Below are 23,760 nucleotides of genomic sequence, written 5' to 3' on the forward strand. Positions count from 1 at the left end.
ATTTTTCTCAATTCATACACTAAGATTTATTTATTTATTTATTTTAACAACATATTATGAATGGCATAAAGTTAACAGTCAATCAACAATAAACTAGCGTGAAATGTTCAACAGATCTAAATCAAATAAAAAAGATAAACAATATATATATATATATATATATATATATATATATATATATATATATTGTAAATATATAAATATACAGTATACAATATTATTAATATTATTACTATACATCACACTGAAATAAGATGGGGATCTGGCAACATTGCATTCTACGTTCTACACCAAACGCGTCGCGTAAATTTTACGCAACACAAAACGAGTCCATTGTAAATTACGTAACACACAATCTCCAAGAAGTGTGCAAGATAGCCTGAAGTGGTAAATACGCTGTGGATAAATAAGGTGTCCACCCACTTTAGAAGATCGCTTTTTCCCCCACCGTATCAGTGACAGGTAAATGACCAGAAAGCGAAGAAATATATCGATTACTCTTTCACGCAATATTAGTGAAAGTAATCGAAACATAATCCGTTTATGCACAGCTCAAGGCCTCTCCACGGCCATCAGCACAGCATAACAAAACACTGTCGCCTACCTGCTGTTTGATAACAGAAATATTGAGAACAATTTTAAAGAAGAGAACACTGAAAATGAAAGATATGGTAACAACAGCAAAGCTGAGCGATATTTACAAGCAGATTCTGTAATTGTTGTGCTTCAATAGCCTGATGGGGTTTTGTGTGTGTGTGTGTGTGTGTGTGTGTTTGTGTTTTATAAAGGTGTTTAAACCTCCAATCTGATGTTTTTTTTAGCAGCCCAACAGCGATGATGAACTGGAACAAGGGAGGCCCCAGTGGCAAGCGAGGCTTTGGATTTGGGGGATTCTCTCTTGCTAGTGGGAAGAAAGAGGAACCTCCTGTTACCCAGAAGGCCCACTCCGCATTTGGAAGTTCAGGACCATCAGGTGGATATGGCAAGAATCAGCAGCTTTCGTCTTTTTACAAAATAGGAACAAAACGAGCCAATTTCGACGAGGAGAATGCGTAAGTACTTAAAATGTGTCTTTTTTTAAAATGAAGACATTGCACCCCAAAATAAAAATCGAAAAACGCAGTTTAACCCAAAAAGAACATTTGTCATTATTTACTCACCCTCATGTTGTTCAGAACCCATATGTCTTCCTTTTTTGTGTAGAACACAAAAGCAGATGAGTTTTTAGTCACCATTCACTTTCATTGCTTTTGTTGCACCTTTCATGAAAATGAAAGTTGACGGAGACTCTTATTATACCTAATGTCTCCTTTTGAGGTTGAGTAAATGAATTAGTGTTGGGTGAACGAAAGAGGCTATTACGTTTAATGCTTGAAATGTATTTTTAGTTATTTTGAGGATGATGAAGAGGAGTCTAGCAGTGCAGATCTGCCATATATACCCGCCGAGAACTCTCCCACTAGAAAGCAGTTCCAATCTGGAGGTGGAGGAGGAGGAGGAGGAGGCTCAGACAGTGAGGATGACCCCCTTGATGCCTTTATGGCTGAGGTGGAGGTGAGAGATGCGTTCCTGAACTGATCTCTATTAGAACCGGCAGTGAACATTGCTGCTCTTTTGCTTTAATTCTTTCTCTTGTAATTCTTTTGACTTCTTTCAGGACCAAGCAGCAAAGGACATGAAGAAACTTGAGGAAAAGGAAAAAGAGAAAAAGTTGGCCAAGTAAGATTCTGCAATTATCCACAGAAAAAAAATATAATTTTAAGACCATTCATTCAGATAATATTTATAGCAGAGAGGATGGGAATAGAAAATGGGGGTTAATGGGTAGAATATGGGTTTCCATGGGTGATTGAGCGAGTCGCAGGGAAGTTTTTTTTTTCTCCGCTTCTTTCTTCCAGGGGTATACGGGATGACATTGAAGAAGAAGATGACCAAGTGAGTGACCCTCTTGACGTTACTACCGCCATCGTATCTTTGCCACAGCATTGGCTGTGTCCCAACCCTTTTTCTATCTTTCTTCCTTATACACTATATATATATATATATATATACACACACACATCAGTTTACAGACTGAGCCATTAAAATGTGCTTTTGGTAATAGAGTTGGTGCAAAAGATCATAGAGTAGCTTGTTTTTAAGGCTATAAATGCACTCATCAGATTTGATTTCTCAACAGATTCAAAAGTTCTCAGTCATTATCTATTTTCTTTAATTGTTTACAGGTAGAGTGATTCTTTTGTTACTGAAACATGAGATTTGAGTCCATGTTAAATGTGTGTGTTAAAATGTCAGTGATCAGTTAATGTCATTGACACCATATCAGTGCTGTCAGATATGTGGTTTTGAAATTTTGGAGAGAACTTGCTATGTCATATAATTAGTTACTCTGGGTCAGTTCCTAGGCAATACGTATTTTCTCGGAGGTGAATTTGATGTAGTTCCATTTGAATGACTTTCTTATTTTCAGATATAAAGGCCTGCTGCTCTTTGTCTTGATTTAAAGCATGGTTTTGTGTTCTTTGCAGGAAGCATATTTCCGTTACATGGCGGAGAATCCAACAGCTGGGTTGACCCTAGAGGAAGAGGAGGAAGAAGTGGACTATGACAGCGATGGGAATCCCATTGCTCCTACTACCAAAAAGATTATCTTGCCCTTGCCCCCCATAGACCACTCAGAGGTACTGTTACTGCATCTCCCTTCAGTAGCTGTTGCATTAACATCCCTAATAGAGTGCTGTGGGAATTATGTCAATTGGAGGCCAGAAGATTGCATCTCCCTGGTTCCCTCAAACAAAAGCCATTAGGAATTTGTGCATTGGCTTTTGGATTATTGCAGAAAATACGCTCTGTGACTAGCAAACGTTTATGATTTAAAAAAAAGGGGGGGGGTATTATGGATTCATATGTCATAGAATAAAATCTTATTTCAGGCATTTAACAAAAGACCCATTGACTTTGGTACGATGGAACTGTTTGGAATGGAACTGGAAGATTGCTAACTTGTTTCCAGGTTTTCCTATTCATTCCTGCTGCACTCTATTGATGAGCAAGTACATTGTCGTTTATTAGATCTCTCATATCAAAAAGCCCCTGTATATACTTTAAAGAAAAGTATGAGATGTAAATAATGACTTTTTACCTCTCTTCTGTTTGTAGATTGACTATCCTCCCTTTGAGAAGAACTTTTATATTGAGCATGAGGAACTCAGCAGTCTGACTGGGCTTGGAGTGGTGGAACTGAGACAGAAACTCAACCTGAAGGTCAATGGCAGCACACACAAGTACATACACAAATGATCATTCTCTTTCTTTCAACCAACGTTAAACCGTATTCAAAATGAACAGGTTTCAGGTGCAGCCCCTCCTAAACCATCCACCAGTTTTGCCCACTTTGGATTTGATGAGCAGCTTATGCACCAGATCCGTAAATCCGAGTACACTCAACCCACACCCATCCAGTGCCAGGTGAGCTGTCAGACCCATCCAAATGGCCCTTTGTTCATTTATGCTGTCATCAAAGTAGTCATTTTAGGTATTGGATTATTTTTCTAAAGTAATGTGTGTGTTGTTTCACTAGGGTGTTCCCATATCTTTGAGTGGCAGAGACATGATTGGCATTGCCAAAACCGGCAGCGGAAAGACTGCAGCTTTTATTTGGCCAATGCTGGTGCACATCATGGACCAGAAGGAGCTGGAGCCGGGAGAAGGACCTATTGCTGTGATTGTCTGCCCCACTAGAGAGCTCTGTCAACAGGTCAGTGAGAAAGAAAGCTCCTTCATATTAGGAGAAGGTGTAAGGGATTCGTGTGGAAGGAGATGAAAAAATAATTACTGAGCAAAATAATTAAATATGTTCTTCTTATAAAGTAGTCTTGGTCATCATTCAAGGTTGTGTAGTGTGTTTTGGGTTTTAATCACTTAAATCACTTGCTTACCTCTGTGGTTCAGATCCATTCCGAATGCAAGCGATTCGGGAAGGTATATGGCCTTCGCTCAGTGGCAGTGTACGGAGGTGGCAGCATGTGGGAACAAGCCAAAGCTCTACAGGAAGGAGCTGAAATTGTTGTCTGCACCCCAGTAAGAACATCTCTGCCTGATTTCACAGACAGGGCTTAGATTAAGCCAGGATTAGGCCTTAGTTAAATTAGGACATTTAAGTAGCACTTATAAACATGCCTTATAAAAAACATTACTGTTGTGCATCTTTGAGATAAAACAATGGCACTGACATATTTTAAGATTTGTTCAGTGCAAGTTACTTTCAGTTAAAACAGCTGAAACATGCAGTTAAGTCTGGGACTAGTCTTAAGCCTTCTCTGTGAAACCAGGCAGTTATCTTTCAATACACAACCTCATTCAACTTGTTTCTTTTTACTAAAGGTGTTCCTTGGTTTGTCTTTGAAAGTGAATATATTGTATGAAGATTTCATTCATATGTTTGCTCTTCTCACATAGGGTCGTCTAATCGATCATGTGAAGAAGAAAGCTACATCTCTGCAACGAGTGACCTACCTGGTATTTGATGAAGCTGATCGCATGTTTGATATGGGCTTTGGTATGTGTCAAATGTCCCTTTTTTCTGTATTGTATCATTCATTTTTATCCCATGTTTTTTTTTCTTTTTCTATTAAAAGCTCTGCCAAAAAAACCAGCGCATTTCACAATTGCTGTTTGGTCACCAAAGTATTGAATTAAAGGGATAGTTCTACCAAAATGATCATTTGTTCATCATGTACTCACCCTCATGTTGTTCCAAACCCATAAGACTATCATTTATCTTCGAAACAGAAATGAACAACTTTTTAATGAAATCTAAGATATTTCTGTCCTTCCACTTAAGTCTATTCCACCAAAACAAGCTTCAAAATGTCCATAAAGGCTGTTTAATTCAGTCTTCTGAAGAGACGTGATCACTTAAATGGTGAACATATTTAAGTTAGGCTTTTATTCACATATAATCATTGATCCACACACATACATTGAGCACATCAAATATGGTAAATGGAAGCTCAAATGCGCTTGCAAGAACAAACCTCATTGGTTCTCACTCCTCAGACGTTTACCATATTCGATGTGCTCTATGTATGTGCATTGATCGGTGTTTATATGTGATATGTATTATAGGTTCAGACCAACATGAGGGTGAGTAAATTATGGTAGAATTTTTGGGTGAACTATTCCTTTAAGGAAAAAAAGTACAATTGTGATACCCTTGCCTTAAATTTAACCTGCATTATACAGAATATCAAGTGAGATCCATTGCCAGCCATGTCAGACCTGATCGACAGAGTAAGTATCTTTCATGTTCATATTGTTGTGCTGCTTTAAAACATTTCTACTAGTTTCCAGCATGACTCCATTTATTGTACTTATAAGCCCTTCATGACCTGATCTCTCACAGCTCTGTTATTCAGTGCAACATTTCGGAAGAAAATCGAAAAGCTGGCACGAGATATTTTGGTCGACCCCATCCGTGTTGTGCAGGGAGATATAGGAGAGGTGCAGCCCTGGTTTCTTATAAAATAATTTGTACACATAGTATTTGAACACATAGTGTTAAGTTTATTTAAACTTCTTTTCTCATCCTCCCAGGCTAATGAAGATGTCACTCAGATAGTGGAGGTGCTGCAGACTGGGAAGGAGAAGTGGGGTTGGCTAACCCGCAGGCTGGTGGAGTTCACCTCCGCTGGCTCAGTGCTGGTCTTTGTCACTAAAAAGGCTAACTGCGAGGAGCTGGCTACAAATTTAAATCAGGAAGGTTATAGCCTGGGGCTGCTCCATGGAGACATGGATCAGAGTGAGAGGAACAAAGTCATTGCTGACTTTAAGAAGAAGAATCTGCCCATATTGGTAGCTACTGATGTTGCTGGTTAGTGTCACTTGAGGCATTTCATTACTTTTTTTGTGTACTATCTGTATCTGTTCAAGATAGATGAACTGTTTCCATTTGTGTACTTATTCCCTTTATTATAAATAACTCTGTATTCATTCAAATACAATTTCTCTTTCAGCTCGTGGGTTGGATATTCCATCTATCCGTACGGTTGTGAACTACGATGTAGCACGAGACATTGACACACACACACATCGAATTGGTAGAACAGGTCGTGCAGGAGAGAAAGGTGTAGCTTACACTCTGCTCACCACTAAAGACACTTCATTCGCTGGTGACCTGGTTCGCAATTTAGAGGGAGCCAATCAGAGTGTTTCAAAGGAGCTGATGGACCTGGCAATGCAGGTAAAACAACATCCTGTTTGCAATGTACATTTTTCGTTGTGCATGGTTTGTTTATTTTTTTCACCAACTTTGCATTTTCTTTTTTTAAGAATCCCTGGTTCCGGAAATCCCGCTTTAAGGGAGGGAAAGGGAAGAAGCTAAATATTGGAGGTGGTGGCCTGGGTTACAGAGAGAGACCTGGACTTGGATCTGAATCCACTGTTAGTTTGATATTACTTTTGCTTCATTTTTTTTATTTTAATATTTTCTTTTTTAAATATATTATTATATAAATGTCCGTTCGTGTTTTTCCTGTACTTTTTTTCCATAAAACCTAGTTATTCCTGTGTTTGCAATTACCATACAAACAGGAACCGAGCCAATTGATTGCTAATGTATTTTTTATTTTCTTAAATCAGGAGCGCAGTAGTAGTGGTGCTGCTCTTGGTAACTATGAGGCCTACAAACCCTCCACTGGAGCCATGGGAGACCGTATGTCTGCCCTGAAGCAAGCATTTCACGTAAAAGCCCTCTCTCATGTTTTTTCAGTATAGATATAGTTTACATGTGTGTAAATATACCAATTTATTAAGTTTGTTAAACATGCTCTTGTTTTTTCTCAGGCTCAGTATAAAAACCACTTTGTGGCGGCATCTGGTGTTCCTCCTAAACTTACTACAAAGTCCAGCAGCTCCTCTGGGTGGACCAGTGCAGGAAGTCTAAGTTCTTTGCCTTCAGGAGCACCTGAGGGGCCTGACAGACCCCACCTGTCCTACTCTCCATCGTCGTCCTCCTCATTTTCCTCCATGCTGCCGCCCCCTGCCCTCAGCTCAGGCACCAAAATGAGCGGCTTCAGTAGCGCTGGCTCCCTGAGCTCGGTTTCAGACTCTTACTCTAGCTCTTCTTCAAAAGAGGGGTCCCGTAGTGATAGGAATGCTGACGACAGGGGTCGTCATGGAGAAAGTCATTATCGTCATGGTGACAGGCATAGTGGGGGAGACCGTGATCGCTATGGGGAAAGGGACCGCTATAGTGACAGAGATCGTCATGGCGATAGCCGAAACGGTGAAGGGAGCCATAGGGACAGAGAGGGACGGTCAGAACGAGATGGGGGTGAGAGGTCAGGGACTCATAAAGACAGCTTTGCAGTTCCTGATCCCCCTAAACGCAAGAAAAGCAGATGGGACAATTAAAGTGTATAGGATAGAAGCAGTCAACTGTTATTAGATCTGAACACACAGCTGACCCAGTCTCCCCAACAGTGTCTTTATTTGTCTGTGTGGGTTTTTTTTTTTTTTTAATTTTTTTTTTTATTCCAACCATTTAGAGCTGTGAATTGGCAGGATGAATAATCAAATGCATCTTGAGCCCAAGTGTTGTGTTAAAGTAGATACCTGTTCAGTGGCACACAAGTTGTTTCTTTCTGAAGAGACTAAAACAATGAGAAAATGTTGACTCTGGCTTTGTAACTGGAAATATAATCTGATTTCAAATAGTTGAGTACTTTTTTATTACTGTGTGCTGCTTCACAAACTATTTGTGAACTATATATTTTCTTTAAGATTCGCCAGCGTGTTCACATTTTAAGTTCTTAATGTCCATTAATGAGCTTGTCGTTGTTCATACCTGTTAATATTTTAAATTAAACATTTTCAGTAGACTGTTCAGATTATAGTCTTTTGGTGCTGACCAGCATATAGTATAGTTCAAGAAAGGATGAAGTCTACATTGAATCCACAAACACTCTGATCAACAACCTAAACATAACAGTTGTAATGGGGAGAAAACATATCAGTGAATCTATAATAAAATAATGTTATGATCCTGCATTCCTTTGGTTCTGAACTAAATTTCTCCATTTCAGTCCCTTGTGAAGATTGCTGTTGATGTGAGGGAAGAACATTTGTAACAATCTAAACCTGACACATACTAAACTTTGTTATTTTGAATAGTGTACAATTCTGTCTGTGGCCATGTTTCTGAATGAATAAAAAAAGGAAGACACAAAAAGACTTGGGGTTGTTTGTGTTTCAGGGAATTGATCTGTCATTATGATATTTAAAATAAGCAATTATTTGGTTTAGCTACTAATAACATGCCCTTGTATGGTTCTTCATTTAGAATCAATGACTTTCACCTGTGTTATTCTGACTGAGTAAATTGGCAGGTGCAGAGAAAGATTATGCTTGTCAGGAGAGAGGTGGAGCCATTCTGATTGACATCTGCATAAATTTGGATGGTAGCACCCTAATGTGTCATTGAATCAAGTTTGGCAATAATGGGGTTTTGGCAGGTTGGATTTGGATTGGTGTTTGTTCTTGCACTTGAATTTTCTGAAGCAAAATGGAGAGCAAGAGCAGCAGATAATTGGAGTCCAAGCGAGTTTAAGCCTGGAACATCAGCTCAAGCTTCTCAACAGGCTGATTACAGGATGTCTTTGGTTCCCAGTAACACTGTATTTGCACCACAAAGGTTTCCCGCTCAGTTTCCTGTCCAGACACCAGTCAGGACTGACTTTGGGAAGCCTTCTCAAGATCTTATGGGTGTTCAATTAAAAGAGCTGTTGCAGGGTCCAGTGGCGAAACTGACGTGGAGCTTTCCAAGTCTACCAGAGGAGCCACTGCAGCCAGACATTCCTTTTGAGTTGCCTTTTCCTGTCCCTGCCAACAGTGTAGTTGCTCAGTGTGGAGAGAATTCACTATATGTGGAAGTGAAGAAGGACTTCTTTGGGACTGGGCGCCCACTGTTGTCCTCTGGTTTTACACTGGGAGGCTGTACTGCAACTGGAGAGGATTCTTCTGCTCAAGTGCTGATCTTTGAGTCTGAACTGCATGGATGTAGCAGCACATCAATGGTAAGGTTCTGTTGTGACAATCATAGGTGCTCTTAACCGTCCATGTGACTGTTCTTCTATTAACCTTTCTGTTTAGGTGACTGAGGATGAGCTTGTCTATAAGTTCAACATTATCTACACCCCAGAAGAGGCTTCATATGGTGGTCCTATTGTCAGGAGCAGTGGTGCGGTGGTTGGTATCGAGTGTCATTATCCAAGGTAAGATTTCAGTTGACTCAAGATTGCAGAATATGCTATAATTTGCACTAAAAGGGATTGATTCTTTATACCTTGACAGAGTGCTTGATGTGAGCAGTGATGCCTTAATGCCCACTTGGATCCCATATGCCTCAACTAAGGTTGCAGAGGAAGTCTTTGTCTTCTCTCTCAAGCTCATGACTGGTTGGTGTAGGCCAAACATATTTGTAGTATGCTTGTAAATCATCTGTTAAGAGTTCTTTTTTTCTTTCCTCTCTGCAGATGACTGGAGATTTGAGAGGCCTTCTAACCAGTACTTCCTGGGTGACATGATCAATCTTGAAGCATCAGTGCGTTTGTACAGCCACGTTCCCGTCCGTGTGTTTGTGGACAGCTGCGTAGCTACTGCAGTCCCTGATGTTGCTTCTGTCCTCAGATACTCCTTTATTGAGAATAATGGGTAAGAGGTGCTACCTTATGTATCCCAGCTTCCAGAAGGGTTGTGTGACTTCTAACTGGGTTCTGTTCACAGGTGCCTGGTTGATGCCAAGCTCACAGGCTCCACGTCTCACTTTATGCCCCGGACTCAAGTTGATAAGCTAGGGTTTCAGCTAGAGGCATTCAGGTTTTGGCAAGCAGACAGTGGGCTGGTATGTATGTCTTGTAATTGTGACCATTTGTATGATATGTTGCCATGGTGTACAAACAATTGTCTCTGCAGGTGTACATCACATGCATTTTGAAGGTGGCAACCTCTCCAAGTTCTGAACAGAAAGCTTGTTCATTCTCTGCTAATGGGTATGTTGCCTGCTAGATAAGTGTACAGGTAATTAGTTGCTTTAACTTAATTGAGGGTTTGTTTTGTCAGGTGGGTGTCTGCAGATGATTCTGACCAGGTGTGTGGCTGCTGTGACACCACTTGTAGCATCAGAAGTGGAAGTGATCAACTGCTTACAGGTTTGGTTTAACTCTGGTAACTTGTTGTTGTCATGCATGGCTAGTTCTCACAAATCATTTGTTCCTCAGATCTACGCTGGGAAAGAGCATCTGTCGGCCCCATCGACGTTAAAGAATATGGCTATGGCCAAAAATAACTGGAGATGTCATGTGACTTCTGGTGATTTTAATAAATGTTTAATGTAATGTGGTGTTTTTGTTGTCTGTACTTGCACATACTACACTTAAACATATATATTCAGTTTATATGGTTTCTGTTCAGGTATGCACCACAAAAAGCCTATTTCTACTGGCCTATGTGGGGGGGCATATTGCTCAAGTCATTTGTGGGGCTAGGCCTATTACAACACTAAAGGGCATTTCAACAGCATATCCTTTCTGGTTCTTACTGGATGCTTTTGCTTTATTGGGGGTTCAAGTGTGTATGCTGAAACCCTGTTGTAATTGATAGAATTTCCAAGTAAGCACTTGAAAATTTGCGGGATGGCAGTAGACCCAACTTGTCTGTCACCAAGGCTCACCCCAATTGACCTGATGGTGGCGCCACTGTGATCAAAAGTATGTAATGGCTCAGAACTCCTAAACCATTTGTCACAGGCTCAAGTGTCTTATGTCATTGGAATGCTTGACAGAAAGCATATTGAATTTGATTTCATCCTGGTGAAATTTTCAGTTTTCTTTTAAGAAAACCTACTTTTGTGAGCTAGTCCTAGGTTTTTTGCCTGATAAGAACCAAACCTGTGCAGAAAGATTCTCTGGAGTCTGGTTGTCAATTTTAATTCACTTTTGCTACAGGGTGCCAAAATGTTTGAAGTGGGCATGGTCATCTCTACTAAAACAGCTATCCCTCTTGTACACATGTCTGGGCTCAGTCTGTGGTCTTGTGAAAAATTACGTGCTATAAAATGCAAAAAAAACATGAATATGGCTTTACCTATGCAACAATCAGTCAGTTTGACTTGAAAACTGGCATGCGGTGTCTTCGTTCAAGGTGCCACTATATTGTCTATGAGGACATTCGCGCTTCTCGAAATACATGGCCGCCATCGGCCAATGAATATTGAGCTGTCAGACTTTGTAAGTAGGTAATTATCTGAATAAGTAATTACTTCACAACCTAATTACAAAAAGTACGTTCTATACTGTTAAAGGTGCTGTATGTAATTTTTTGACTTTTCTAAAGCATAAAAAATACCATAATATGTCTCAGATGTTTAGGAAACATGCTAAGTTTACATACCTGTTTCTCTGAAAAACAATGCTACAGCCAGTTATTCTCGCCCACTGCCAATTTACCCAGTAGTATTTCAACACCCCAGGATGCCAGTTGCCATAAAACACAGTCTCCGTGTCTCAATGTATATACTACCCATCCTAAACAGTTTATGAGAATAAAATAAGTGTGTCCTAAAGCATAGTATGTTGAAAAGAGTATGCCAGAAGTCCCCGGATGGTCTACTATTTCCGTGCTCAAGCCCATCACACTTACATGTTCTGTTAAACTAAAAAGAGAAAAAGACATAATTGATAGGAAACTAGTTACAATTTTTAAAGTTAAAATTTATAGACATTTTAAGAAAGAAATCATTTACCTGTTGAGAGTTTTTTGACAGCCTGTGTAGTTGTACAGCTGCATGAGCTCCAGAAAACCAGTAGTGTGGTGGCTTTGACAGTTACAGATTTGAAAAACAAAAAGGCGGGAATAAAGAACGTACTCGGTTACCTAATGTAACCTCGGTTCTCTCTAGAAGAGGGAACGAGTATTAAGTTGTTTACGCTACGGGTAAAGTCATCTTTTCTCGAGATATGAAGCCAAAAAATTATCCTTAATTTTTGTATTTATTGTCAACGCAGTGCAGCAGCTAGCAGACCTAGAGCGAGCTGTCTAGTGCACTCATTGTCTGCCCTGCGGCAACTACAGCAGCCAACCACTGAGCCCCGCGTGACGTCACGCCCAATGGTGGGTGCCCGCGCCCTCACGCGTCAGAGCCCGCCAGAATGGGAGTGGCTTAGCGTATATAAGGAAGGGCTCGGGGGCTGCTACCCTGGTTTTCATCGACTGAAGCGAAATCAGCTCGTGGCGCGAGCACGGCAGGTTACGCAATACTCGTTCCCTCTTCTAGAGAGAACCGAGGTTACATTAGGTAACCGAGTATGTTCTCTTACTAGAGGTTCTCTCGTATTGCGTAAGTTGCTTAGACTACGGGAACCCCTTGTCAACGCTGTGTGCTCCAAGCATCCACTACATGAGTCCCAGGGGAAGCCCGGGGAACACAGATAAGTGGGAATCAGGCGGCCAGCAACGCGGGCGCATGTACATAAGCACACCGTAGGGGGATACAGAGCGGCGCTGCCGGTCTATATTAAAGAACATCAACCCTCATAGTGCAGCTCAACCAGGAGAGCTAAAGTCACGTGAGAGTAGCCTGCACACGAACAATCTGGGCAGAACATACACACCGCTTAGACTGACAAAAGTTTAGCCTGCAAGGCGGGAACTTCCAGGTTATAAAACCTAACAAATGTAGAGGGGGAGGCCCAGCCCGCCACCATACAAATGTCATGAATAGAAATCCCGCTGGACCAAACCCACGATGAGGCCATGCCTCTAGTGGAATGAGCCCTGATGCCCAGAGGGCACTGCAGGTGTTTCGACGCATAAGCTGCTGCGATAGCGTCCACTATCCATCTGGACAGGCTATGTTTCGAGGCGGCGAGACCCTTGGTGCGTCCACCAAACGAAACAAAGAGCTGCTCCGAGCGCCTGAAGGCAGAGGAGGTTATTATCGCCCCCACTACCGGATGCTGGCAGAGCCGATAGAGAGATGACCTGCGCTCTGAAGGGAGTGCCAATCACCTTGGGGACATAACCATGTCTTGGTTTGAGGATGACTTTAGAGTCATTTGGTCCAAACTCGAGACACTCGGCGCTAACAGACAGCGCATAGATCCCCCACACGTTTGACTGAAGACAAGGCTATCAGAAAAACGGTTTTGAGCGAAAGGTATTTTAGATCCACAGAATCTAAGGGTTCAAAGGGATGTGTTTTCAGGGCCTCTAGGACCAAAGAAAGATCCCAAATAGGAACCGACGGGGGCCGCGGGGGATTAATCTTCCTGGCTCCTCTAAGGAAGCGGATGATGAGCTCGTTCCTTCCTATTGACTGGCCACGTGTCGACTCTGCGAACACTGCAATAGCCGCAACATACACTTTGAGCATGGAGGGGGATCTGCCCTAGTCCAACAGCTCTTGAAGGAAGCAAAGCACCCATGAGACCCCACAAGTTCGTGGGTCTAGATTTTTGTCGGCGCACCATGAGGAGAACACTGACCATTTAGACGCGTATAGCCTTCTCGTAGAAGGAGCTCTAGACTGCGTGATCGTGTTCACAACCCCTTCTGGCAAGGCAATGGGTATCCGTTGATTATCCACGCATGCAGAGACCAGCGCTCTGGATGGGGATGCTAAATCAAGCCGCCGGCTTGAGAGAGAAGATCTCTCCTCACCGGGATCAGCCATGGGGCCACGTGTGACAGCCGCATCAGCTCTGGGAACCAGGTTTGGTTCTCCCATCGCGGGGCTATGAGGAGCACCGAGTGGCACGCTTCCCTGATTCTCTTGATTACCTGTGGTAAAAGCGAGATCGGAGGGAAAGCATACAGTGGGCGGCTGGGCCAGGATTGGGCCAGCGCGTCCTCGTTCTTTGAAAAGAACCTTGGGCAATGAGCGTTGTCTTTCGACGCGAAAAGGCGCCATAGTAACTGGACTGTCTGAGGATGCAAGGACCATTCTCCCGGGGGAATGTTGTCTCTGGACAGTCTGTCTGGGTCGTCGTTCAGGTGGCCCGGCACATGCGCGGCTCTCAGGGAGCGTAGCGAGTGCTGAGCCCAGACGAGGAGGCGTTCTGCTAGATCGCAGAGATTCCTGGATCTGACACCGCCCTGGTGGTTCACGTGGGACACCACAGACATGTTGTCCGTGCGGACTAGAACGTGGTGGCCCCGTATATATAGGGCTTGGCGACGTGACGTCACGGCTCTAGCGTCGCGGTGGCTGATGGGAAAAAGCGCCATTTTGTGAGGCCACTTTTGACCTATGCTTTTGACGCGGCGAGGAAGTTTTAGTTGTTTTTGGATGTAATGTTCGTTCACACGATCGACGGGCATAAAATTAGACAGCAGATTTTTTTTATTGTTTCCCGGCCTGGAAACAGAATGAAGGGAGTCATGTGTCCGATATGACCATGCGGAGATGGATGGCCTGGATATCCGCCATAAGACGCACGGACATACATTCGCAAACATCCCAAGATCATTGAAAGTGTGTTCCAGGCATTTTCATTCGGGTAAGTGTATAAACTTCACTTAGCAAATGATTGTGTTATTTTCCCGAGAGTAGTAGACATAGGTTCATCTGCATTTTCTAACTTAGCACTATTCTGTCGACTTTGCGGCAGCAAGCAAGCTAATAGGCATTAAAGTGTGCTGAATGAATCATGTGATCAAAACAAAGCACTCAGCTGAGCCACTCAGATATTCCGAGGTGTAACCCAGCCTGAACTGGTTATTTTTGATCACTGTGACTGAAGCACGAGAAATTATCTTTATAACACTTTAAGTATGTTTTCCACATGAGTTCAACTGGAACTGAAGTGTAAAGTATGTGTATGCATGCATGTACACACGTGTGTGTGTGTGTGTGTGTGTGTGTGTGTGTGTGTGTAAATATAAATATAAATATATATATATATAAAATAATAATACTAGTATTCCCTAGTACTATAGTATATGAGTGTATAGTACACGTGTGAGTGTGTGTGCATATGAAGAGTTCAGATGCAAAAGCCTCTAAGTGCCATCTGAAATTTTCCTCTAAATTATCATTTTTATAAAGCTTGTATATTTAAATAAAGTAATTTCACTTAAATGACAATTAATAGGCAATTTGCATTGCCATTTAAGTGAAATTATTGAAGATAAATATACGAGCTTGATAAAAATGATCATTCAAGAAAATTTCAGATGGCACTTAGAGGCTTTTGCATCTGAACTCTTCATATATATATATATATATATATATATATATATATATATATATATATAAATATATACACACACACACATGCACTATACACTCATATACTATATATATGCACACACACACACACACACACGTGTACTATACACTCATATACTATAACACTAGGGGATACTATACAATAACACACACACACACACACACACACACACACACACACACACACACATACATATATATATATATATATATATATATATATATATATATATATATATATATACAGTGCAATGCATAAGTGAATACACCCATGCTAAAGTTGACTAAAAAGAGGAATAAAAAATCATATTTTGGAAATTGAACTTAATGCCTTAATTTAAAAAATTAGGAAAAATCCAACCTTTAAGGACACCAATTTTCTTTGTGAATGAATAATGTATCGTAAATAAATAAATGTTCTTCCTTAAAATACATGGTGCATAAGTGAGTACACCCCTATGTTAAATTCCCATAGAGGCAGGCAGATTTTTATTTTTAAGTATTTTTTTTTTTTTTTTTTTAGGATACTATGCATCCTGATAAAGTTCCCTTGGCCTTTGGAATTAAAATAGCCCCACATCATCACATAGCCTTCACCATACCTAGAGATTGGCATGGTTTTATTTCAGTTAGCCTAAAAGCTAGTTTGATTTGCATTGAGAGATGATCTTATGGAAAGTACCCCATGCCAATCTCTAGGTATGGTGAAGGCTATGTGATGATGTGGGGCTATTTTAATTCCAAAGGCCAAGGGAACTTTATCAGGATGCATAGTATCCTAATTTTTTTTTTTTTTAAATACTTAAAAATAAAAATCTGCCTGCCTCTATGGGAATTTAACATAGGGGTGTACTCACTTATGCACCATGTATTTTAAGGAAGAACATTTATTTATTTACGATACATTATTCATTCACAAAGAAAATTGGTGTCCTTAAAGGTTGGATTTTTCCTAATTTTTTAAATTAAGGCATTAAGTTCAATTTCCAAAATATGATTTTTTATTCCTCTTTTTAGTCAACTTTAGCATGGGTGTATTCACTTATGCATTGCACTGTATATATATATATATATATACATATATATATGTATACATATATATATGTATGTGTGTGTGTGTGTGTATGTGTTATTGTATAGTATCCCCTAGTGTTATAGTATATGAGTGTATAGTATTCCCATTGTTGCTTGCAATAATTTGTTTTAATATGGATACTTTTGTCTCCCCAAAGGTAAACTAGCATATGAGATGGATGAGTCTCATCCAGACTGGGCTCCAACCCTGCACATGGGTCACTTTGAAGTCACAGCCACAGTGTCAGATCGGCATGGCCGCAGACATTAAGGATTTAATATTAAAGACAGTGTGGGAATGATGTGCGCAGAAGTTAAAATTCCTGCATTCACTAAAAGCAGATGTCAACTCGATGCTAAGGATGTGGAAAACACATGCTATAGCACACCTTAGGATACATGTTGAAAGGGTAATAGGTAGCTTGCACAATAAGTGCACACTATTACATAACACAATACCATTTAGTTTGTTGCTTCCCTGTAAGGATGAAGAATTTACCCTTCTTGATAAGATAGTCAATGTTTGCTGTTTTCTAGTTAACACATATACAAGTGTTGTTGTAAGGCCAGATGAAACAAAAGTGTGCATGTTGAATGGTAAAAATAATTTTTTGGTTTTTATTTGGTGTGTGTGAAATGTGTGGTACCTTCCTGAGATTGAACATGTTTGTTTTGTGTGTGTGTACCTTCCTTAGAATGAACATGGTATACTATTTGTACATTAAATACTTCAGATGAAAATGGATGACAATTTGATCATTAAAAACTTTTTTAATAAAATAATTCAAGTTTCTTGTGCTTCTTGTGTTGATCTACTTTAAAACACTGAATTTCATGTAACAAATTTCATATACAGCATGCATTTTTGGATTTTGACGCTGTAATTCTTCCGCTTCTGTAATCATACCATGCAGATGACAAATGTTGTTGCCTGGTGTACTCTTCTACAGCTGCTGCCTGCTCGTCAGTCACACTTACAGCATTCATGTGCTTGTCGCAGGACAGCAGACAGGTCACTGGCATCTATGCTTTCATCATACAGGGATATGCACCTTTGTACGAACAACAGTGTTTTCACAACTCGGCGGTTTGTAGGCTTCCAAGTCATGGACCCAGCCATTTGTGAACTGAACGTGGGCTTCCATAGATTTATAATTACAAAACTGAGCCTCGGAATATGCACTCACACCACAGACTAAATATACAAAAATATCTGGAAATGTCAGAGGAGGTAAATCGTCGAGGTCTCGAGTATATTCTCTTGCAGGCACCTCATACGGATCCATATTTCCGATCAATGACATCTTTTCCATGTACCGTTTTCTTGCATCAGGTAGAAGTTTGTCTCTGTATAGTACATTTCGTTCTTTTAATCGACTTTTCAACATTATTTTCGTGTAGTAAGTGGTTGTTTTAAGCATAGACAGTATATAAACGTCTCGCCCGATGTGGCCTCACAAAATGGCGGCGCCCTATTGTTTACGTCCCAGAATGCACTGCACAGTGACGTCGGTTGCCAAGCCCTATGGGAGGAAACGCTTCAGCGCGTTCTCGACCACTATCATTTCCAGACAGTTTTTATATAGGCGTTTCTCTCGGTCTGACCACAGGCCAAAGACTGGTCTGCCCTCAAAGAGAGCACCCCAACCTAAGTTGGAGGCGTCCGTCGAGATGACCTTTCGGTACGAGACAGCTCCCATCGTCACTCCTTGCTGGTACCAGTCGGCCGCTAACCAGGGCTCCAGGGCTGAAACGCAGCTCTGGGTCATTCTGATTCGTATGCCGCCGGAAGCCCAAGCTCGGTGAGGCACTCGAGCGTTCAGCCAGCGTTGCAGCGGACGCATACGCAGTAAGCCCAGCTGAAGCACTGCTGCAGCTGACGCCATACAGCCCAGCATTCTCTGAAATTTTTTCAGAGGAGCGATGTTGCCCTACTGGAAAGACGCGGCCAGGTGTCGAACACGGCGCGCGCGCTGTGTCGACAAGCGGGCCGTCATAGCCACAGAGTCCAGCTCTATTCCCAGAAAAGAGACTGACTGACTGGGCAGTAATGAGCTCTTGGTCCAGTTGACCGTAAGACCCAGGCTTTCCAGATGGCTGAGAAGCACTGTCCTGTGAGATATAAGTTCTATCTCTGACTGTGCCAGAATCAGCCAATCATCCAGATAGTTCAGAATCCGCATACCCCGATTTCTCAGGGGAGCGAGAGCCGCGTCCATGCACTTTGTAAATGTACGGGGTGCTAAAGACAGGCCGAACGGAAGGACGGTGTATTGATATACCTGACCGTCGAAGGCGAATCTCAAGAATGGCCTGTGACGGGGTATTATCTGAATCTGAAAGTACGCATCTTTCAGATCGAGAGAAATAAACCAGTCCCTCGGAATTTGCGCGAATATCTGTCTGGTTGTGAGTATTTTGAACGGTCTTCTCATGAGAGCTTTGTTCAAATATCTCAGATCTAAGATAGGTCTTAGAGCTCCGTCCTTCTTGGGTACGAGGAAGTAACGGCTGTAAAAGCCTGACTCGCCCAGAGAAGGAGGTACCGGTTCTATGGCCCCTTTGCACAGCAGTTTCACTATTTCTGCGCGGAGTAGGTGTGCTACTTCAGGATGATACAGTTCTAAATAGAACTGTTACTAGAACCTTTAAAGAACCATGTGTATAGGGGAGAGCGAACACTTTCTGACTTTCTCAGTTTGTATAAATCCACTTGGGGTTCAGGGAATTTCTTTTCCACATTAATTTCACACATGTCTAGTACAATTATGTGGTTTTGTTCCTTTAATACAGTGTATATTTATTTCTTAATTTACCCTGAAAGAATGGAAGTAAAATGTGACAACATGCCCCATAGACCATAGATAGGGCATGTTGTAACATGTGAGGGGTACATTGTAACATGACCATATGACAGATTAAAATGTTATCTGATCTAATAAAAAAAATATACAAGACAAACTAAAATATTTTATCAATAAAATACAATTATTAACTTTTTCATATAAAATAATGGGATTTTTTAATAATTAAAAATAAACACATTTTTGAGTTTGACAACAAAAACACCGCAAAACACAGCTAGTATAGTTCAAAACAATAATAATTAATCCTTTCTGAACATTGACTTTCAGCCTTAATTCATCTATTTCTCATGGCTTCTCAATAGATTTTATAAAAGTATAGAATAGCATAGTTCTAATAGGTTTGTGCCCCTGCACCTGCGCAACTAATTTAAACCCTGCTAGTGTCTTCTGCTGGTTAAATAACAGATAAAAGATTAAAATAATATCAGATTTGTCGAATTTTAAATTAACACAAAATCAGCTTCAGTGAGAAATTTATTTAAATAAATTTAAATAGTTAAATAAATGTTCAGTGATTTCTTACAAAGATTTTTTAATAAAAAAAAAAAAAAAAAAAAAAAATCTCTATTTAGTGTTGATATGGCAACTAGTAAATACACCAAGTTTTGTCATGCAAGCATGTGTGGGAAGTTTAAACCATGTGTGTTACAACTAGCCCTGCTCACCCCATGTATGAATGTGTGTGAATGTAATCTGGATTTACTACATTCGCCATGTTTTTCAGTATAGATATAGTTGGATATAAAAATCTATGTTAAACATGCTTTAAACACCAACATTTTTTTAAGCTCTTAATGTTCATTAATGAGCTTGTCGTTGTTCATACCTGTTAATATTTTAAATTCAATTTTTGTAGTAGACTGTTCAGATTATAGTCTTTTGGTGCTGACCACCATATAGTTCAAGAAAGAATGAAGTCTACACTGAATCCACCATCACTCACAGTTGTAATGAAAAACATATCAATGAATCTATAATAAAATAATGTTATGATCCTGCATTCCTTTGGTTCTGAACTAAATTTCTCCATTTCAGTCCCTTGTGAAGATTGCTGTTGATGTGAGGGAAGAACGTTTGTAAAAATCTAAACCTGACACATACTAAACTTTGTTATTTTGAATAGTGTACAATTCTGTCTGTGGCCATGTTTCTGAATGAATAAAAAAGGAAGACACAAAAAGACTTGGGGTTGTTTGTGAATTGATCTGTCATTATGATATTTAAAATAAGCAATTATTTGGTTTAGCTACTAACATGCCCTTGTATGGTTCTTCATTTAGAATCAATGACTTTCACCTGTGTTATATTGACTGAGTAAATTGGCAGGTGCAGAGAAAGATTATGCTTGTCAGGAGAGAGGTGGAGCCATTCTGATTGACATCTGCATAAATTTGGATGGTAGCACCCTAATGTGTCATTGAATCAAGTTTGGCAATAATGGGGTTTTGGCAGGTTGGATTTGGATTGGTGTTTGTTCTTGCACTTGAATTTTCTGAAGCAAAATGGAGAGCAAGAGCAGCAGATAATTGGAGTCCAAGCGAGTTTAAGCCTGGAACATCAGCTCAAGCTTCTCAACAGGCTGATTACAGGATGTCTTTGGTTCCCAGTAACACTGTATTTGCAACACAAAGGTTTCCCGCTCAGTTTCCTGTCCAGACACCAGTCAGGACTGACTTTGGGAAGCCTTCTCAAGATCTTATGGGTGTTCAATTAAAAGAGCTGTTGCAGGGTCCAGTGGCGAAACTGACGTGGAGCTTTCCAAGTCTACCAGAGGAGCCACTGCAGCCAGACATTCCTTTTGAGTTGCCTTTTCCTGTCCCTGCCAACAGTGTAGTTGCTCAGTGTGGAGAGAATTCACTATATGTGGAAGTGATGAAGGACTTCTTTGGGACTGGGCACCCACTGTTGTCCTCTGGTTTTACACTGGGAGGCTGTACTGCAACTGGAGAGGATTCTTCTGCTCAAGTGCTGATCTTTGAGTCTGAACTGCATGGATGTAGCAGCACATCAATGGTAAGGTTCTGTTGTGACAATCATAGGTGCTCTGAACCGTCCATGTGACTGTTCTTCTATTAACCTTTCTGTTTAGGTGACTGAGGATGAGCTTGTCTATAAGTTCAACATTATCTACACCCCACAAGAGGCTTCATATGGTGGTCCTATTGTCAGGAGCAGTGGTGTGGTGGTTGGTATCGAGTGTCATTATCCAAGGTAAGATTTCAGTTGACTCAGGATTGCAGAATATGCTATAATTTGCACTAAAAGGGATTGATTCTTTATACCTTGACAGAGTGCTTGATGTGAGCAGTGATGCCTTAATGCCCACTTGGGCCCCATACGCCTCAACTATAGTTGCGGAGGAACTTTTGGTCTTCTCCCTCAAGCTCATGACTGGTTGGTATAATGTAAATGTTTGTAACATGCCAGTGCTTGTGAACCTGAGCTAAAACGATTTATTTGCAGATGACTGGAGATTTGAAAGACCGTCTAATCAGTACTTCCTGGGTGATTCCATTAATATTGAGGCTTCGCTGAGGTCGTACAACCACATTCCTCTTCGTGTGTTTGTTGATAGCTGTGTGGCTACTTCAGTCCCTGATACCAGTGCTACACCCAGATACTCCTTTATTGAGAATAATGGGTCAGTAGAGGTCCTTCAAGAACCACACAATGTGGCATCATGGAATGTCTGAATTTATTTGTTCTTCCACCCTAGGTGTCTAGTTGATGCTAAGCTCACAGGCTCAGGCTCTCGCTTTATGCCCCGGACTCAAACTGACAAGCTGCAGTTTCAGTTGGTGACGTTCAGATTCCAGCAAGAGATTAGTGGAATTGTATGTATGTGGATTAGCAGTTTGGGTGCATGTTGGCATGGAGTGTACAAATAATTTGGCTTTTTCTAGGTCTACATTGCTTGTGTTCTCAAGGTGGCTGCAGCATCCAACCCTACTAATGTTGAGCAGAAAGCTTGCTCCTTCTCTGCTAATAGGTATGTTTTCACTGATATGAGTTACTTCAAAACATTAGTGTATGAGGACTTAATATTTGGTTTGTCTGACAGGTGGGTGTCTGCTGATGAGGATGATCAGGTGTGTGGCTGCTGTGACGCAACCTGTGGCATTAGGAGTGGAAGTGATCAGCTACGTAAAGGCATGTGTTTTTTTTTTGTTTTTTTTTAAGCTTTCAAACGTTAATGTTTGTATGGTCATTTGCTTAAGTGTTCTCACTTACTTCAGCAGATTGGTGGTGGGACAGGGCATCTGTTGGACCCATCAGAGTCAAGGACCATGGTTTCATTCCCATGTAGTGTACCAATTGCAGAATATCAAAATAAAGTTTTCTCATACTGTTTTAATTTTGTAACTGTTTCATTGCTGCTGACTGGAACATTGGGTGCTTCTCAGTCACCAAATTGATGCTTCCTCGCTCCTCAGTCCTCCAGCCTGTGACCTCGAAATTGATTTTTAAAAAATAATCTTGAAGTATCTCAATTCTTTAGTTGCACTGCAAGGAACGAGTGAGAAGGCTTCCAATGGAGCTATAAGTGAGGATGCACGGGTGTATCCTATATGGAAGTCATCTTGTTGAGAAACTTGTGCATGTATACATTTCCCTCCCCCTTTACATCTGTCACAATCTATTTTACCTTGTAGTTTAAACCATATCTGGCATATTTCAAGAGGACATCAGCTGATGATTTGAAGTGACGCTTGAATATTCCAAAGTAGCCTTCCTTCAATTCATTTGTCCTCATTTCTAAGGGGGTTGGAGCTGAGACATGAGTGGAGGAAATAATGTACAAATTAGAAATGAGAAGCACCCATTGTTTTTGAGTTCTAGGAAGCATGTGTGAGCTGTCTTTATTACAGGAGCAAGGCCTTTAACCCCATGTTAGTGTAGTGGAAGTCCCTTTGCATAAGTGTGCCCTAAATTATCATTTGACATACAAACTGTTTGGGTGATTTAGAGGCAAATTAATTTGTTGCTTTAAGTAGTAATTTAAACAAATGTTAACTTGTGCAGAAAATGAGGCCTCTTGTTTCTGTTTCAATGTCAACAATCAATATTAATTTCATAGTTCTTTACATCACATGGTGATGTTACTGCACACCGCAGAACAAAAGCACGTTGGACATAGAATTGTGTAACACTGCATACGTTTTGGCACAAGTTTGAATTTGTATTGTAATTTTACTATTTCTCCCCCATACCCTCTTATAAATCTATTTTACAAAAGTTACTCTCAGGACTTAAAGGTCAAAAATGTCCTCGTTAAAACTGCAATTTTTAATCCCAGGTCCATAACATTATACAGCTGTGTTGTCTTGATTTAACTGTTAGCCCAATCATTACATGACTTGTTTATCTACATTCGGTTACAGTCTTTGATTAGATCATATTTCCCCCCAGCCACCCCAAACAACATTGGCCTAGAGTACTGTACAGTAGCTGTACTGTAGCCTACAGTACAAAAAGTACTGTATCAGTCAATGACTGATGTCATAGGACCAGAGCGCTGTCAATCACTGCCTG

The 23,760-nt window shown here is 40.8% G+C and overlaps 2 protein-coding genes across 3 annotated transcripts; both read left to right on the forward strand.

Annotated features, from left to right (window-relative positions):
* The first annotated feature begins 332 nt into the window (after positions 1-332).
* Positions 333-8,225, forward strand: ddx42 (DEAD (Asp-Glu-Ala-Asp) box helicase 42). 2 transcript variants are annotated; one of them, XM_079856461.1, is made up of 18 exons: positions 333-462; positions 822-1,052; positions 1,389-1,554; positions 1,658-1,719; positions 1,899-1,935; positions 2,529-2,681; positions 3,160-3,264; positions 3,349-3,468; positions 3,581-3,757; positions 3,952-4,080; positions 4,459-4,558; positions 5,245-5,292; positions 5,405-5,502; positions 5,596-5,872; positions 6,015-6,241; positions 6,331-6,441; positions 6,640-6,741; positions 6,844-8,225. In XM_079856461.1, the coding sequence occupies exons 2-18, from the start codon at positions 835-837 to the stop codon at positions 7,411-7,413; spliced, it is 2,700 nt and encodes an 899-aa protein (XP_079712587.1). In that variant the 5' UTR covers positions 333-462; positions 822-834; the 3' UTR covers positions 7,414-8,225. The 2 variants fall into 2 exon arrangements, with proteins under 2 accessions (XP_079712587.1, XP_079712588.1); XM_079856462.1 differs by having other exon boundaries at positions 382-462; positions 825-1,052.
* A 237-nt stretch (positions 8,226-8,462) lies between these two features.
* On the forward strand, positions 8,463-22,534 carry zp3e (zona pellucida glycoprotein 3e; the record flags this gene model as incomplete). Its single annotated transcript, XM_079893296.1, has 17 exons — positions 8,463-9,074; positions 9,151-9,272; positions 9,352-9,455; positions 9,534-9,711; positions 9,784-9,901; positions 9,973-10,049; positions 10,120-10,208; positions 16,519-16,603; positions 17,971-18,042; positions 20,655-21,240; positions 21,317-21,438; positions 21,518-21,621; positions 21,691-21,868; positions 21,944-22,061; positions 22,131-22,216; positions 22,289-22,377; positions 22,467-22,534. The coding sequence occupies exons 1-17, from the start codon at positions 8,499-8,501 to the stop codon at positions 22,532-22,534; spliced, it is 2,772 nt and encodes a 923-aa protein (XP_079749422.1). The 5' UTR covers positions 8,463-8,498.
* Between the last annotated feature and the right edge of the window lie 1,226 nt (positions 22,535-23,760).

This window comes from Squalius cephalus (assembly GCF_949319135.1).
Source record: "Squalius cephalus genome assembly, chromosome: 1".
Taxonomy (NCBI): Eukaryota; Metazoa; Chordata; class Actinopteri; order Cypriniformes; family Leuciscidae; genus Squalius; species Squalius cephalus.